The 18,727-nt window shown below is 40.6% G+C and overlaps 1 protein-coding gene across 1 annotated transcript; it reads right to left on the bottom strand.

Annotated features, from left to right (window-relative positions):
• Positions 1–1,810: 1,810 nt before the first annotated feature.
• Positions 1,811–17,159, bottom strand: nectin1a (nectin cell adhesion molecule 1a). Its single transcript, XM_076750928.1, has 10 exons — positions 16,640–17,159; positions 6,343–6,455; positions 4,824–5,082; positions 4,433–4,550; positions 4,156–4,337; positions 3,928–4,045; positions 3,603–3,754; positions 3,316–3,448; positions 3,151–3,214; positions 1,811–2,571 (listed from the first exon to the last, which is right to left on the bottom strand). Exons 1-10 carry the CDS (start codon positions 16,689–16,691, stop codon positions 2,254–2,256), a joined length of 1,509 nt encoding a protein of 502 aa, XP_076607043.1. The 5' UTR covers positions 16,692–17,159; the 3' UTR covers positions 1,811–2,253.
• Positions 17,160–18,727: the final 1,568 nt, after the last annotated feature.

The raw sequence follows: 18,727 nt of genomic DNA, 5'->3' as shown, positions 1-18,727 counted from the left end.
TTATAAATCTGGCATCGCGCAGTGATGGTCTGTGTTTCCTGCTGTGATCTCGACACTCTGCAGGCCACCATTTATAGTCCAGTTAATGAGAGCCTGATCAGTTATTCTTATTTGTGGTTTTTAAAGAATCTTAATGTGAGTTTATATGCTCATAAAAGAGAGAGAGAGAAGGAGAAACTGCAAAGTGGAACCATGGGTGTGTAATGTGAGATGAATGTCATGAATGAATGCAGGATGGAGATCAGTTTTCGTAAACTGGCAGAGACGAGGATTGAAAGGCAGCAGAACCTAAACAGGGAGAAGGGTTTAGTTTGTCATCTGTGTCCAGAGAAAAATAATACAGAAAGAAAAATGCAATTATAGGTTGAAAGATTAAGCCAAAAATATTTCTCTTCAGCTGTTTATCACATTGAAATGCAGCTTGAAGTCCTTTTCTTTCTGATTTCTTTCACTTCAGAGTTTAAAACCAGTATTTCACATAGACATGAATGTACTTTCTTAACACTTCATTCTCTTTGCAATTTTAATGTCAAAAAGTGAAGAAAGGTTATATAAAGATGAAAAATGGAAAAAACGCAACTGAAGAGAAAAGGATGTGAAAAATTGAAGCTCAGGCATGCCGAACTAGCCGCTGAAGCTCAAGCTGAACATCAAGGCTGGAAAGTCTGTGAACGCCCCACGAGAGCTCCAGCTGCTAGTTTGCTCGGGGAGTTGGCAATTCATTGTTAGAGAGTTCAGCAGCACACAAAGGCAGTTTTAGACACAACGAGCAGTCTGAAATATATCAGGGCACATCTCTATGTGTGGACGCAGAGGTGGTTCAACCGTACAGTCAGGTTTCTAGAGTTTATTGTTTCAAACAGCTGTTTTCTGATTGCTTAAAGTATAGCCCCATTATTGGCTATGTTGAGGTGAATGAATTGATCTTAAATGTTCTTTATTTCCTTTTTTAAGAAGTCAACAGGACATAGAGAATATCCCCTTTAAATGAGAGGATCCAGGCTGCGATACAAAGAGCTAGGTTCTCCTCAGAGGCTGTGTACATCCACTGTGGTGAACTGCATGTGTGACCTCATAACTAGGTCAGGGAGTAACAGATTACATTTAATACAGGTGCAGGTGTAATGTTTACCATTTTCACCATCCTAGTTTAGTGTGTTAGCATGCTAACAATCGCTAATTAGAGGAGGATAAATAAAAAATTTGACCTATCGGAAGAAGATGTCAGGGAATCACCAGTCTGGGGGTCATGAACATCAGTACAAACTCTCATGGCAATCTATCAAATAGTTGAAATATTTCAGTCTGAACCAAAATGGGGGACTCATCAACCTTGCTATGCCAGCATGTCCAAAAACACACCTAACCAGATTAGAGATGCCTCAATTAGACTTTTAATTGTTCATGCATACTGCATTGCAAAGAAAGAGTAGAAGAGTTTCAGTTCACACAAGTTAACGTGATGATTTTTATTGAAATGCTAAAAATTCAAGGCTCATCCAACAACCAGTGTCAATGAATACTAAAACCCACAGATACCACAAATAAAAACAGAATTTTCAGAAGTCGACAAAAATATCTTCAGTAAATAAAAATTAGTTTTTCTTCGCAAAGAAAAACATCAATGATACAAAACACAAGCACAGTAAAAGTGTTACATCAGATCAGGAGGTAAAAGCAAAAGGTGAGGTCTGCTGTTTCTCAGTGAAGGGATTGTCAGTGTGTTCAACACAAGATACAGAGAGTGGGCATACAGACAAAGTAGGAAACTATAGTTATTTTTTATTTTCTCTCTCTTTTTTTCTTTTTTACAAAATTATACCATAGAGAATAAAGTAAGGGGGTCAACCACATTGGACATCAAGAGATAATCCTATCATTCAGTATTTTTCAAATATAATACACCCATGCAATGTGAATTTTTCCAGTGACAGTCAAATCACCTTGAACCTGACCTTCATCTATCCTAAAACTTAAACTGGCTGGTAAGTATATGAAACATGGTTCAGCAATCTTCCCTTTTCATACAATAGATAACACAATAAAAGACAAAAGAATGGACTTAATTCCAAGTCCAAAGACAAAAGCTGCAATGTCCTTTGACTTCCAGAGCCGTCCACAATGGTGCAGACAGTGCAGAGACACTGCCTGACAGTCCAGGATTAAACAACAACCACTTCTTGGGAAAGGTTTGGGTTTAAATCGGGTTGTTTCATCTGAACTCGCTGGAGAGGTTTCAGTTTGTAGCATAGTTCAGACGTACTGCTCTTTGGGAAAAGTGTACGCCGCCACTCCCGGCGGAGGAGAGGACAGGCCCTGCACTGAGGGGTATTTAAAGATGGCCGTGGTGTGTGAAGGAGGAGAGAAGGTGTTTTTGGATGTGGTGGTGCTGCTGCTGCTGTTGGTTGCAGTGGTTGGTTGTGAGGAGTGGTAGGGGTGTTGGGGCAGAAATGACAGAGGGGGGTTGATGGGAGGGGAGTAGGGCTCTGGGTAGTCCTCCTTGTTACAGGCTAGTCTGTAGCTCACATAGTCTGCTGTGTTTGGAAGCTCTTCATAAAATCGTCCTGAATGCTGTGGAGAAAGGAGAGACATATATTAAAGATGTATCAAAATTAGCAACAATGCTATCTCAGGCTACACCAATTGCAAAAAATCGTACGTTTCTCCCATCATTAATAGATGAGATCTTTGATAGGTGGTCCGGAGGAGGTATGGTAACACTGTCTGATCTGTATATTGAGGGCAATTTTGTCTCCATTGAACAATTGGTACAAAAATATCATATTCCCAAATCACATTTTTAGCGATTTTGTGTTCTCTAGCCTCAAATGTTTTCCCTCAGGTCCTCCAACTCGTCTGTTAGACTCAATGTTTGATTGTAAACCAGTTAGAAAACGAACTATTAGTGCAATATACAAAATACTGTATTCTTATGACTTGACGCCTTTGGACCGCCTCAAAAATAAATGGGAGACAGATTAAAATGAACCAATTACAGACGACTGGAGGTTGGAGGGGTTTTTGCTGTTCTGTTTCTGTTTTGTTGGACATGTGTTGAACTGTTAACTGTAAATTGTAAAACCTAAACAAAAAGACCTTGATCAAAAAAAAAAAAAGTTTGGTAAATTACAAACACAACCCATATGTTACCTGGATGTCATCTCCTGGTCTTTTCCTTATCGGCTGGGACAGTTTTCTGGACGGAGAGTCACTTCTGATCAAAGAGGAAAAGAGAATAAAAGATGGATGACGAGGACGTTAATAGAGGGTCCAAAGCATGCTGGGCAATGGAGGGATGATGGACTGTTTACGTACGAGGAGTTGTCTTTTCTACTTCTTATTTTGAGCACCAGGACTGTGATAGTGATGCCCATGAGCACTCCAGCAGCCAGTAACAAGGCAATGACACTGATGACATCACCTGTTGCAATCTGTGGCAGTGGCTTTTCTACAGAGACAACACACACACACACACACACACACACACACACACACACACACACACACACACGCATATCAGTAAAAATTCAAACACATTCTCGTCCTTCCAATTTGCTCTTATCATCAAATCAGTTGACCCCAGACTCTCCTGGGAAACGTACCTATGATGCTGACCTCCACAGAGCCTGACCGTGTCCCGATGCTGTTGGTTGCATCACACACGTAGGTGCCTTGCACGTCATATGTGACCGGCCCCTTAAAGGTTAGAACGTTGTCTCGAATCTCAGCACTGCTCGGTATGGAGCCATTAATCCTGCAGAATATAAAGAAAAGAAAACTTAAGACTCTCAACACAATCAATGATTTTTTTAAGTGACCTATTTCTATGTTTCTCATTTTAAAAACACATCACACCCTGCTTGATGCATTGTATGAGGTGGTCTGTCTTTGACTGTAAATGTGAGAGAAACACAGAGTTGTACTCACAGTCTCCACTGATACAGAGAGACGGCGGGGTTGGCATCAGCTTGGCAGCTCAGCTGGACGTTCTCTCGGTTCAGATACCAGTTTCCATCAAACCCATCCACCGAAACATCTGGCTCATCTGGTGCACGCACAAACACACAATAACAGTAATTTAGCTTGTCATTTAGCTTGTGTGCTTTATTTTACCTGTGTAGTTATATACTTATTGTTGCATGTGAGAAGACTTACACTGAATATCGAGGGTGACGCTGTCGGTGAAGACCTCATCGTTGTAGGTGGTGACACAGGTGAGTGTCTCCTTGTGTGTTTCTCTGCTGGGCACCAAAATGTAGTCGCTCTGAACAGTGAACGTCCCGTCCGAGTTTCTGTACTCTCGGGTGGTCACTTCCCCCGGCACCCTCGTCTCCCACCTGCTCACGTCAACAAGGAATGAGTGTCACAGAGTCTTGTAGATGTAAATGATTTGTATTGAGCCACACATAAAAACACACACACACACACACACCTGATGGTACCAGGTGGTTTTCCATTGGCTGAGATGCAGGTGGCCACCGGTGTTTTCAGATTGGATGAACGAGCCACCAGCGTCGGTGAGGACAGACTCATCTGAGTTGTTGGCCGAACTGAGGGAATTTATAACAAAGAAAAGCACTGAGTTAGCACCAGCATTAAAATGGTTGTAAAGCGTGCTAATTTGTTTATTATGTGCAGTAATCCTTGGCCCGGAGCAGTGACTTCTCAGAGTCTCTGCTGGACTGGATGATATTATCAATAACATAACCAAAGATTTTTAAACAAATCACCCACTCTGTTGCTTCGAACCTCCAACATGTCGTACATGAGCAACGATGCACCTGTATTACACCTGAAGGTCAAACAGTCGCACATCGTCTTACCGTATACAGTGAGGTTCACAGTGTTTTCTCGGTTCCCTGCGGGGAACGTGGTGTATTCACAGATGTATGTGGCCTCGTCAGAGAGGCGGAGCCCGGAGAAGGTGATGGTGGTGTCTTCAAGCGTCGGAGTCCGTCGCCTCACTGCTGCGTTCTTGAAGGCGACACGGTCCCTATAGGGCGGGGCCACGGACACGCCCAGGGAGGGATTAGCGATGGCCACGTTCTGCTTAGTGCCGTTCACCAGTTTCTGCCATGTTACCTTGAGAAAGAAGGATGGATGAAGTGTTACACTGGCTGTTCGAGGATATCTGGGTCTACATGGGTCGCACTATCTCAAATTTGTACATTGTATTTCTGTGTGTCCTGGATGTGAAATTTAGCCTCTGACTTCCCTTCCTGCGACACGTCTGATGCTTTTGAATGTGGCCTCTGTATACTGAGAATAAGAACAAGGTTTTGCAGATATCAGATTAGAGTTTGAATCAAACTCCAACTCCTGAGGGAAATATCTGTCTCTTTAGCTGCTAAGTTCTCCACTATGTTCACCAGCTAGTTGCTCACTTAGTGTGTCTGCTGTTTATTGCTGAGCAGATGGTCTACAGCGGGTTTTTAGAACTTTCGATTTACATATTTTGGATTCAAGGACACATACAGTAGTTTGCAATCCATTCCACCATATTGCTGCTTATTTCACTGGGGATCTTGAGTCTACTATATATTATACCTCATGCCACTTGCACTACTTGCACGTATTTATATTTTTGAATATTATGACTATTTGGACTTCTGGTTAGATGCTAAACTGCATTTCGTTGTCTCTGTGCTGCACTCTGACGATGAAGTTGAATCTAATCTGATCTTCATCAATGGAAAGAGAATCAGGATTCTCCTGCAAACGTCTCCTGGTGTTCCCTTGGTTCCTCCTCCTTTATTAAATGCAATAACTGGGTTTTTTGTTCAGTTGGAAGCAGCGGACACAAGTTCAGCATTTAGTCTTTTATCTCGTCCCAGCTCCCAGGGGAAATATCTGGCCCTGTAGCTGTTAAATGCTCCACTATGTGCACCACCTAGTTGCTTACTGTGTCCGTCCGCAGTTTGGTGCTGAGCAGGTGGTGTACAGTGGGTTGTGCACAGCCTGCTGCAGACAAAAACTTATTATAAGGCTCTATAAATGTGAGGGGAGCTGCAGGTTTGGAGAATCATTTTCTGGAGGTTCATCATGAGGCTCCCCCCCATGTCACATGCCACATTGTTTTCATTTAGTCATTTGATACAAAATATTGCTTACAGCTGCTTAAAGTAAACTTTCATTGCAGGTTAAGAAATCAGTCTGAAAGCTGAAAATATCCTTGGTTTTTAACTGTTTTTGCTGACTTATGTGGAATTTGGAAGGCATGCTTATGTATAGTTGTTGCCTTTGTAATTTTTGTTATATTTGATTTATATATGCAGCTTGATAAACATTTCAATCTACATAAACTTGGGTGTATACCACGTGTTCAGGCAGATGACCGAATACCTGTGAGATTTTGACAGGCGGGGAGCTGTTGATGAACCGACAGCGAAGATCCACCTTTGAGCCAACATACCCCGATTTCCCATCATCCATTTCCACAGTCTGGCCATTTATCCCTGGAAGACAAACACAAGAGTTAAAAAAAAAAAAAAAAAAAAGACTTAAAAATACGCTCACCTATGCTGGACACACACACGCACACACAAATGTGCACATGTTGGCAGCATCAGACTGGCACGCTCTAAGCTGTTCACAGTCAGCACAGCATGCTGAGCTGCTAAAGCGAGCTGAGCTGTCAAAGGTGATACAGTTCAGCAGCGTGAGAGGTGAGCCGAGGTCAAAGGTTCTGGATTAGAGTGAGGTATAAATAAGCACGATTTGTTTGGTTACTCTTCCCACTGACTTACTGATCCCCTTTAACAAATCCACGGTAGACACACGCCCACTTCCTGAGTGTACACCAGTCACGTGCGTTCACCTGTATTGGTCAGATACACTATAAGTAACACGGTGGTGGAATGTAACTAAGTACATTTACTCAAGTACTTTACTTTATTAGCAGCGAGTCTGTAAATCATTTATTAATTTTTCATTTAAAAATGCCAAAAAATTATTGGTTCTAGATTCTCAAATTTGACCATTTGCTGTTTTTCTATTGTATTCATTCGGTAATTTCAATATAATTTTAACAATTTAGAGGTTTGGACTGTTGGTTCAGGTATTGTGAAAGTGTCAGTCTGGGCTTTGGGTAATGGTGATAAGATTTCTCACTTTTTTCAGAATTTTTCCAAACCAAACAATCAATGGATTAATCGAGAAAATAATCAGCAGATTAATCCATAATGAAAATAATCATTAGTACCAGTTCTATACAAAATAGCTCAAAATAAACTCCACCTCAACCAACAGTACACAGTGTGTATAATAATGTCAGTAATGCTTTGAGTACATTATCTTGATTATAATCCCATACCATACATACTTTTACTTGTGTTAATAGTACCTTTACTTAAATAAAGGATCTAAATACTTCTTCTAATCTTGAAGCTGCATCATATCTAATCTGGCAGGTTCATGAAAAGTGAAATTACTGTCATTCATTATGCAGGATAAAGAATAATGATGGTACACTGAACAAAACAGGTCAGAACAATGGCTGCTCTCATTCTCATACACACATGGTTACACACACACACACACACACACACACACACACACACACACACACACACACACACACACACAGAAAGCTTTGCTGCTAAATATCTCAGACGTATCAAATCCCTCATACAGTCATGCTTTTGTCAACTTTGGAAAATCTCTTAAAAAAAAAAAAAAAAACCTTGAAAAAGTCTTTCATGCTTTCATTTCATCATGACTAGATTATTGCCGCTCCCTTTCCTGTGTGCAGCAAAAAGTCTCTCTCCTCTCTGCAGCTAATCCAAAAGGTATCAGAAAACCAGAGCACATTATAGCTATCCTTTCATCCTTTTACTGGCTGCCTGTGAGTTGATTTTCAGAGTTCATTTTAAAATTTGACATATCACTTTTAAAGCCCAGAACAGTCTGGCCCCAAACCACATCTACATGTGCCGTCACGGGCCCTGGGGTCCTAAAAGGTTGCTCTCCTGGTGGTCCCTAAATGCAGGTTAAAAAAACAAAGGTGACAGAGTGTTTACCATTAGGACCCCCGGCCTCTGGAGGAGATTGGGATGGCTTAGTTTGTCTCTTTAAGTCTCTTCTTAAAACGCACTTATATAGTCTAGCCTTCCTCTGATCCTCTATCTTGCCTCCCACACCACTGGTTTTATTTCTTATCATGTTTCATGTTTTAGTGCTGATTCTATGATAGTGATATTGTACTTCTTGTTTTGTATGATTGACAATTTCATGAAGCCTTGTTTTGGAAAAATGCTATGTAAATATTTGTATTACTATATCAACCATCTTTGATTAAGATCTGACCAATCAGTATTTCTTTATCATGGCCAGCTGTTGATGAAGAAATCTCTTTATTTTTATAGATAATCTGCTTCAAATCCCATCTTCCTCTTACCGTTGCAGCAGTCAAACAGCATGAAAGTGCTGAGGAGATGGAAATGCATTCAGACATGCCCGCTGGTGCCAATTTACTCATTATAAGAAGTATGGCTTTGCTTTAAAATTCTTTAAGATATATAAGTATTCTCACTATGTATTTGTAATGTGTTTTTCTAATTATTTATAGGGGGAGAATATCTGTTTTTAAAGAGAATTTTTATTAAAACTTGAAACTCTCGCTTGAAACCTGGTGAATAATGCCAAAATAAAAGCTTTGCAACATCCAATCAATTTTACACATTAATCTCATAAAGAAACTGATCCCGCTTCCTCTTTTGATGAAGACCACCCCAAAGAGCTCCCTAGCATCTTCTCAGAGACTCACAACAGGAAATGAAAGACACTGCTGCAAATATAAAATAATATGAATGTGACGCACAAAAACCTTTGTCCATAACTGTCATTATGGAAGCAGCGGTTTCTGACCGCTCCTGTCAAGCCTTGGGTATGACCCTAAAGATGAGATATGATAAGATAAGATATCATTGACCTGCACACCTTTTCTTCAGCTGGTTACTTTTGCTTCTCTCAAACATTTAATGCCACAAACCAGAAATTGAAATGTTATCATATGAGTACAATGCTGAATTAGACAGTGCGAATGTACCCATACCCAGGGGTGATGTGCATGTTTGACATATTGTATTTTTGTTTTTAAATAGATGCAATAAGGTGCCACAGTTCATGGCTCATCATGTAGTCCAATATTTCCATGTTATTAATGGAGGAATATTGATCGGTCCATCAATGCTTTCGTCTAGTCTCCATCACAGAGACAACCATTTAAAAACACCCCAGGCTGATGGCGCAGACACCAAAAGTAAAGCTGGTCATCCCCCTGACGGGGTCCTCTTAACCATGAAGTAATGCTTTGACCCATAAACAGTATTTTATCATCCCAGTGTTTCTGTCAGGGCTGTGTAAGAGACTCCTCAAGCAAACATGAAGCTTTCTGCAGGGTCACAATACACATCAACTGAACAATAGCTTCCTGTTGTGCTATTTGGAAAGGTTTGATGAAAATGTGATTATCAGAGGAGGATACACTAAATATTAAATTGTATTGCGATATGTTCTCTTGTGATACTTTATGGATACACTGGCATATTTGTAAGTAGGCTGGGAGCTACATGTAGACTTTTCCCCATGCAGTGTAATGTGTAGTAATGTAATGTCGAGTTTTCAGTTTTTAGAGTGCTTTCGTAAGAAAATACCAATGCAAATCCCAAAATGACGTATGTTTACAAAGCCCTCTAGCAGCTGACTCACTTATTATGACTCATGGGTCAACAAAACGTCACATTACCACATGGGAGACCGCTGATTACTTCCTGTTTTGTACCGAAAGTCAACACTGGTTTCTTTAAACATTTCATTTTAATCTGAACCATGCATTTTCCCGACCCTAACCAAGTTGTTTTGGTGCTGAACCGAACCAAACTTTAAAGGGGAACTCCACCGATTTCACACATTAAAATCTGTTTACAAGTGGTTTACCGAACTGTCTGCAGTCGAGTTGCATTGGGTAATGAAGAAGCCAGTTTTTTTTTATCTATTGTGAGTATTCTTCTTCATTCTTAGTACTCTTTTTATTGTAGCCATTGTTGGAGGGAACAGACAAGTGATATTGTGTTGCTGACATCAGATTTAAAAAAAGGATTACATGTTTTGTTCTGCGGCAATTACAAATTATATATTTTGTTGTTTGGTGTCTATGACTTGTAAAAAGCCCTGACAACAATAAACAACACGTTTCCCCAGTCACTATCCATGAGAATTGTCTGTACATCCTACAGTTACTCTACTGACAGACTTACTTAATATGTGGTGTGCCCCAGGGGTCAATTCTGGGTCCGTTCCAATTCTCTGCTCACCTGTACCAGGATGTGTCTTTATGCTGACAATATACAGCTTCACCTCTCATGTAATCCCAATGATTCTATGAAACATGGAACACTTCAAAACAGCCTTAGTTTAAAAAAAAAAGCACATGCTTAACGTTTTCTCCAGCATACATATGATAAACCTTTAATTGACCCATACTGTTACTGTATGCCTCATGACCCAAACTTGATTGGTCCCCTCACTCAAAATGTTAAATCTGTTGCCACATTAGACCTCCCTCGAAATGATTGGAAATCACTGCTTCAATCCAGATGCTTTTCAGTAAGGCTTCTCCCTCACGCTACAGCTTTGAAAAAAGCCCTCCATGCTTTTATTTGATCACAGCTTGACTTGGCTCGACTACAACTAGTTCAGAACTCTGCAGCAAGACTTCTATCAGAACCAAGACATGTATCACACATGGCATTGATTCTTTCAACTGATCTGAACTGATCTATTAGCATTAGGATTGATCTTTTAGATCTTAGTCTTGCCTTACAAGGCATTACATTTCGAGACCCCTCTATACTTAAAAGACTTCTTCAAATTCTCAGAGAAGCAGAATCAGTGGGGAAAATTGTGTTAAATGGTATTTATTTTCACAGACATCTAATATTAATAATGACATCAAATGAAATTTTAACTGATTACACTCAAGACAAACAAGAGAAGTCTGCAAAAAAAAAAAAAAATTAATAATTGGACAGTGAAACAAGCACTTAAGCACTTCTTTATGCTAGAGAGAGTAACAAGTTCATTTAGATTCTGTAGACCATGACCTGATAGGGAGAAGGAGTCCTGGGATCTAATGTTAGAAATGGCATCGTATTTCTGAATGACAGAGGAAACCCTTGAACAATAAGCCAAATAAAGGTCAACCACAGACTGAGCCTGTGCAAGAACAGAAAGTCAGTCAGCTCTAAAATGCAGCGAACACCGAGCAGGCAGATTCAACTTCAGGTAAACCAGGAGAGGTCAAACATCAAGCAGAAATCAACCATTTTCCCACAAGCTTGTAAAACTGCTTGTAAAACTGCAAGTTTTCTTTTGCTGCCACCTAAGACCTGCAAAATTTGAAAGACTGTGTTTGATGGGTCACATCGAGCTATAAAATCTGTATCTCATTCAAAAATCACAAGATTCAAATTCAGCTGATGGCAGACTGAATCTTGGTATTTATTTGTAATTGATCTATGAGACACAATGCACAGAAAGCACAACATGTTCGTGTTTACCTAGTTTCCCATCACCTGAAAAGCAAAGCCTCAATTGAATTAAGACAATAAGAGAATGCATTAATTCCCTTAATAGATTTGTTTGGTCTTAAATCTGCAGGAAAAGCATTTAATATGCAAAAATGAATTTACAGTACATTCGTGCATGCAAACATGCACTCAGAGGCTCGGTAACACAGATCGACCTCTTAAGACCCATCTGCCCTGCTGACATCAATCATCAAAAATATGAAAAACATCCTCACATGATGTCATGCACAACCAGAGCCATATGTGTGTTTTGTTATATTAATAAGTTTTTTGTATTAGATCAGGAGTTCACTGTGCCTTACACGCCCACTTTTATAAACCATTGTGTGTGTCTGTGTGGGTCACTGGGAGGGAAGAAGGCCATCAGTGAGAGTAGATTACAGCATTTAGGAAATTAAAGTGCATTTGCATCAGATAATTTATGGTCCATTTCCTGCTGTATGTATGGAAAGCTTACAATTACATGGTTTTGCTGAAATATTGTGGATTCGATCCTTACAAAGTTGTTTGTCTGTTAAAGTAGCAGCTGGCTGTACTCTCTTTTCTTTCATAAAATTTCTCCAGAGGTCTGATATTCAGACCAAACAAAGTCTTTATTAAATGCATCACGTCTGTGCAGATTCATCTCACCAAAAAAATGTCACATTCGACGTAAGTCCACTGAACTTGTTGTGGTTGACCTCTCACCATTTACCCAAATAGCTTTTCGTGTTTACATTACAAGACTTAATCCATTTGAACAAAATGTTACCGGTAAATGAAGCCAAGGCAGCATATTACATTTCCTCAAAATCATATTAGCTGATGCAAAGTGAATCTATATAAACAGAATTGGTAGTAGATGGGGTTAGACATCAGAACAGAAGAGGCTGTCTGGATGCAGAGTGAAACGTCTGTGACTCTACAACAGGGCATTCGGGGGGAGTAACGTTTTCATTACTAAGACAGCAACAGATGACTTGTTTGGTTTACTGTCAAACTGTTGGGAATTTGATCAGGATAATGTTCATAATCTGCAGAGAATATTTTACTGTAGCTCTGATGGATGAAACATGATGACATCACTTAAAGAAATAGTTTGGGGAATAAGCTAAAGAGGCTGAAACCACTCTCACATCAGTATGACATGCTGTGACAGTCAGCAGCCATTAGCTTAGCACAGAGACAGCTTCATATTTACTGGACAGACATAAGTGTGGTACCAATCTTCTCATCTGACTCTCGTAAAGAAAGCAAATAAGTCCCAAAATGTCAAACTATTCTCTTAAAGGATATTCTCCAGGAAGCTGTGGTGAGCCCTCGTCCACCCTCTGCTCATGGTTAATATGGGAAAACCAAAGAGCATGCCCAGTATATCAGGGACGTACAATACTTTTCACTTGTGTCTAATGTCTGTCTGAACTGAACTAGCCTTCACACACACACACACACACACACACACACACACACGCACACACACACATGCACACACACACACGCACACAAACACACATATCCCACTGAGAGTCCCCCCTTCTGAGCTCTTTTGCTGAGCTGATTAGGGGCTTTGGGTGAGGGCAGAAGAGCCCGAGTGCCTATCTTTGTGACAAACACATACAAACACAAACACACACACACACACACACACACACACACACACACACACACACACACACTCATGCATTCATATCTCACTGGCCCACATCTCTCCCACCATGTGTCCATTCACATTCTTCTTTTGTTTAGAGTATGGGAAGTGACCTCACCGGTCCTCAGAAAAATAATCCATAAACAGCAGCACACAGGCAAGAGACGACCATGGGAAGGTAACAAAAACAATGGCAGCATTGTTTCACACTTGAATGTGTAACATGCAAGAAGAACGAGAGCATCACAGCTGGGCTTTTTGTTGACATGCTGAGTGGATATCCTCCATCTTTCTTCCTCTTACTCATTAGGTCATTTTAAACCTTTACTTATGTGTGAATGAGTTTGTGTGGTTTTCCTCTTTGTTGTAGGCTAGTAGGATAAAAGATGGGAAACTGTACCTTAAGATTTATTATTGGGTATATATTACTGGGCATAAGCTGATAATATATATATTTCATAGTTAAGACCAGTGTCATGAGACAAACACACCAAGATTCAAAAATACCCCAAAATCAGCAGCCACAAATCAATGGTTTTGTGGGCAAAATTAGGGCTTTTTTGTTTGTTTGTTTGTTTGTTTAAATTTAGTCTTAATAATTTCGAACAAGGAAACCTTAATCTGAAAATGTTGCACACATAAAATGGATTAAAAAAAAAGGGGGATTCGAACAAAAAATCCCAAAGTTTATTTATACAGGCCAGTGTTTGGCCAAATCTACTAGAAAACTGGAAAAGAAAGCGGAGAGCTGTAACATTGGCACCAAGTCAGTATGATTACAAGCATGTGTCTAAGACTGAAAATATGAGGCTGACATCATTATCTGCAGTGGTGCTGTTAGTAAAGATCAGCACATCAAACTGCAACGTTTCAAGGCTGAACAGACTCCGTCCACCTTCAGCCTCGCTCACTTGGCTACCAGACGGCCACGGATACTAAACATCTGACGCCATGTGACAGATGAGAAAATGAAAAGTACACAGAGAGAAAGAGGAGAGGACAGATTAACTGTTTAATCTTTAGACCATCAAATCTGTGATTGATCGGGGATTATACACTGTGTTTGTGTCTTTGGCCTTGTGACTTACATGTAGGGAAGCCTGAAGCAGACCAACTGACACACACGCACAAAAACACACACAATGCTCGAAGTGCTGATGCGAAACTAGGTTTAGCCTGACGGTGACGGAGATTCAACTGGTTTGTGATATGACTGTATACCTGTGAATAGGCTGTTACGCTACATAGCAGCTCTGAACCAAAATATTGCACAACAAACAACTTTACCAACAACTGAAAACATCCACTTCGCCAAATGATGTGCGCTCCTTTCCATTTTTGCCTGATTGAAATGGAGAACACACTTGTCCTCCTCTCATTTTTCCCTGAATCGATTATAATCTCTCATTGTTTCTGATTGAGCTCTGGGTGCACATGTGGGTATATGTACATGTGCATGTTTGTGTGGGTGTGTAATCTCTGTGGCACTGCAGGAACGTGGAGTGTGCACTTGGCCGGCGTTCAGCGGGCAGCTCACAGGATTATGATGACTGTTGCTGCTGCATCTGTGTTTTGGGGACATGAGAGGAGAATAAAAACCCAAGAGAGAGAGGACATGGAGAGAAATGAAGAAAATGCCCGTGGAGGATTGAGAGGGAAAAAACAGGCTTCAAACTACGACGACGACTCTGTAGAAGAGAGCTGCAAACAGAAAGAGACAAACAAATGAAGACGGGGACGGAAGGATTGTGTGTTTGTGCTGGATTATTTCTGTGGGGTAGCGTCTGTGTGTTCCAGCTGTGGACAGTGGATTATGCAAAAAATTCATGAGGACGCCTGTCTGTCAGTCTCAGTCAGCCCTATTCTGTGTTTTTCTGCAGTGGAGGATTGCAAACTTTTATGCGAAGTGGAAAACACATCATTGACTACCTGTGACAGCACTCTCATCAGCCTGCTGGGGCACCCGTCGACAGACCTGTGGAGGTGCTCTGAGTCTGCACCAGCCAGGAGACGACAGATACACTGCAGCAACAGTCACCAGGCTGAGACTTACTTGGCAGCGATCATGTCGTTACACCCTTCCTGCTCCCTGTGCAGCTCTAATCCACTGCTCTGTCCTTCAGCATGACAATCCTACACACATGGCACGGCCTCACACTCAGTAATAACACATACACACATGTATGCACACCAGCAAATTACTGCCCAACATACACAGGCGGGTTTTTATCACTGACTGAGTGAAAAAAGCAATCACAGCAGATGTCACAGCAGCTCAACACATCCCTATGCTGCCACAATTGCTTTTGTCATTGCGTAATACTATATGCATACCACTCCCCAACCCCCTTTTTTGATATACACAACTCTGATGCCAGCTGTACATTTGGCCTCAGCTTAGTGTGATCACACGGCGGCACCTGTTACAATGAGGCCAGAGTTAGTCCATTCATTCAAGTGCGCGCGCACACACACACACATACACACAGTAAGATGTGGGGATGCCATCTGCAAGGGACAGCCACATCTTAGTGTGATTACACCATCGCACCTGCTGCAAACAGGCGTGTTTAGTTTGGCACTGTGCACTGTCGGTCTGACTGAAATGGTCTGATTTGACTTGTGCGCTGATGAGGAGTAGGTCAGGCAGTTTCAGAGATTAAATCATTTGCACATGCGGATGAGAAGATTTGATGCTCTGAGTTGCACTGAATGAAGCAGAACTGCTGAGCAGCAAACATTAGTGAAAACAACAAGAAAATGAATGAATGAACGTACATCAAGAATGAGGTATCAGTTTTGAAAAGCTCGTCAGGCACCCCTTTAGGAATTGTAAGGCTTTAGGTACACTTAATAAATAATTTTACTGATGCTTCATAGATCAGTTATAAGCATTAATAAGAACTCTTGGGTTGCCGGATTGTGAAAAATCTCACAAGCATTTGTACCTGCAGATAATCATCCCAAGGGATTTTTCACAATTTGGCAACCCATAAATTGTCCTTATCAATGGTTTAAAACAGATCCAGAAAACAATAGTAAAATATTTATTAATCATGAATTAATTACAACATATTCATCATTTATTAGGGGTGACTAATCAGAAAGTGGTAAATAAGTTATCAAAATAAAAGCCTGAAACTAAAACTCCACCTTTAAATTACCTTTATATGCGTAAGACTGACTTTAGGCAGGTTTACCCTTTAATTTACACTTAATGTACAATTTAGTAGATACATATTCGTGATAATGAATTGTTCTTCATGCACAATCTTACTGTCCTGCTTCTTTGTGATTGGTATAGATTCGATAGAGAGAAATGAATCATGTCTTTCACCTGGATCCACATCACCAGTGTCCCGTCACTATTATTTAACAGATGCTTAAAAAAATAAAAAATAAGAAAAAAATCAGACGTGCCTACCTGGAATAACACAAGTTGTCATCAGGAATATCCAAAATCCCGTGTTGTCCATGCCCGAACCACCGGTGCCAGCCTGTCGCTGTGGTTAAATTCCCAGTGTGGGCTTGTTTTACGCCTCCTGCCTCCCGGACGGAACACAGCTGCAGGTTCAGCTTCAGCTCTGTGAGTCAGAGCCCAGTCAGGTCTCCATGTGTGCTGCAAGCCGAGCACACACTCCTCCAGCCCTGAAAAGATTTCTCAAACTTGTCTCCGCACCCTGTTTCACTTTTTTCTTTCCCCCACACTAATTCCGACCTCGCTCTGACTGCTAACGGGGCTGCAGCAGTCTCTGTCCGGCTGAGGCTTGGCGGGGATAAAGCAGCTTAACGCGTGGGCAGATTATTTCTGAGATAGCCTTCCCCCAGTCCCGACCGACAGCTATCTGTCACTGTGTGAGGGCTGAGCTGAGCAACCCGCCGGACGGCTGCACACAAAAAGGCGCTGTCAGGCTTTTAGATGCGCACACTCAATGGACGCAATTAGGGGCCCAGACAGGGGCGTAGCTGCAGGAAGGAGCCCCCACTGACTGCTGTTGGATTAGTAATTTCGCTCTCAATATCATATCCTCACAATTATAATAAAATCATCACTGCTATAATTCAACTGGACTGTACATTAGCTCAGTGCATATTATTTATTCTGCATATTTTATACTGTACTTCTACTATTTGTACTACTATATCATTCTATATATTATTATTATTGTTATATTGGGTATTATTGTGTTATTATAAGTAGTAGTACTATTTTAGTATTCTATTATTCTTATAATTTAATGAACAGAACAGAACAATTGTGATCCTGATTCTGCTATATTTTGCCTCCTCTCCTCACGTAGAAGACAGCAAACCGCACATTCAGTCAACCAGAAGTGAAGAAGACATTTATGAAGATAAGTTTTCACAAGCCACATGACATCCACAGTGTCTGAAGGGCTCATTTGCAAAAACAGATACATCCTTTTTCATTTATTTTCTTAAGTGCACTTAAGCGAACATTAGTCAGACTGGTCTTGGCTTATTTGTTGTAAGAATGGCTTTCACCTGTTTTTGCAAATGAACTCTTTGCTTGTCTTTACAGGAAAACAGTGAGTGGAAAAGTCTCCTGTAAAATACATTGAAGAGCTCTCAAAGATAACACGGCATTCTGTTTACGATCCAAATCACAAAGTATATGTATCCTCATATCTCAGCCTAAAATCAAAATAAAACCATGCTGAATCCAAGCGACCCATGAGAGTATGATGGGTATAAGACAAGACAAAACTGATATGATGAAGTTGGTAAAAATTTCCCTAATTATTAACACAGACGATTGAATTATGCCCACATATTTTTCTCCATGGCACCTCAGACTCCGTAGATAATGAATGAATGGAAAATAGATAAATAAATGAAATGGTTAGGCTGACACTGTTAGTCCTATATGCACTAATGGGCATTGTATAGTGTGAGGTTAGCTAGAATATGATGAGATATCCAGCCCTGTTGCATGCAAACTGACATGCAGCATTAAATACTTTACGTTCAGCGGCAACATTAAGCGTTCTTTAGAGTGTGATGTTCACATGCACTGAAAGCTTCTGGTCAAAGTACTTCTATCTCAAAATCTGGGAAGTTCAGTAGAGGCAGCCACTGTGGGTGGGTGAGAAATGACAGACACTGAAACTTGAAGACTGCAGAACACACTGGGAGAAGGCAGAAAGAGTCTGAGGCTGTCTGAAAGTGCCTGAAGATGAAGGAGATGTAGGAGGCACTGTGACGCATCTCTCTGATAAGATAAAGAGAAATGTTTTCCAAGCTGCATTCATTTTCCACAAGGACATGTTGCTAATCCAGTATAGTTGCATGTTTTTGGAGATAATTCATATAGTTGTGAGGTGACTGGAGGAGGCAATGATGCTGTAGAAAGCTACATTAGATTTCTTATATTAACAGTAAAAATATTTGGAATTCATAATTTAGCTATACTTTGTTTCCTCTACTATCAAGAAGAATGGGTTGCAGTGATTATGACTTATTTCGTCTTCAATAACACAAGCCCACTGAG

The sequence above is a fragment of the Chaetodon auriga genome, chromosome 15, assembly GCF_051107435.1.
Source record: "Chaetodon auriga isolate fChaAug3 chromosome 15, fChaAug3.hap1, whole genome shotgun sequence".
Lineage (NCBI taxonomy): Eukaryota > Metazoa > Chordata > Actinopteri > Chaetodontiformes > Chaetodontidae > Chaetodon > Chaetodon auriga.
This window is presented reverse-complemented; position numbering and strand designations above follow the sequence as displayed.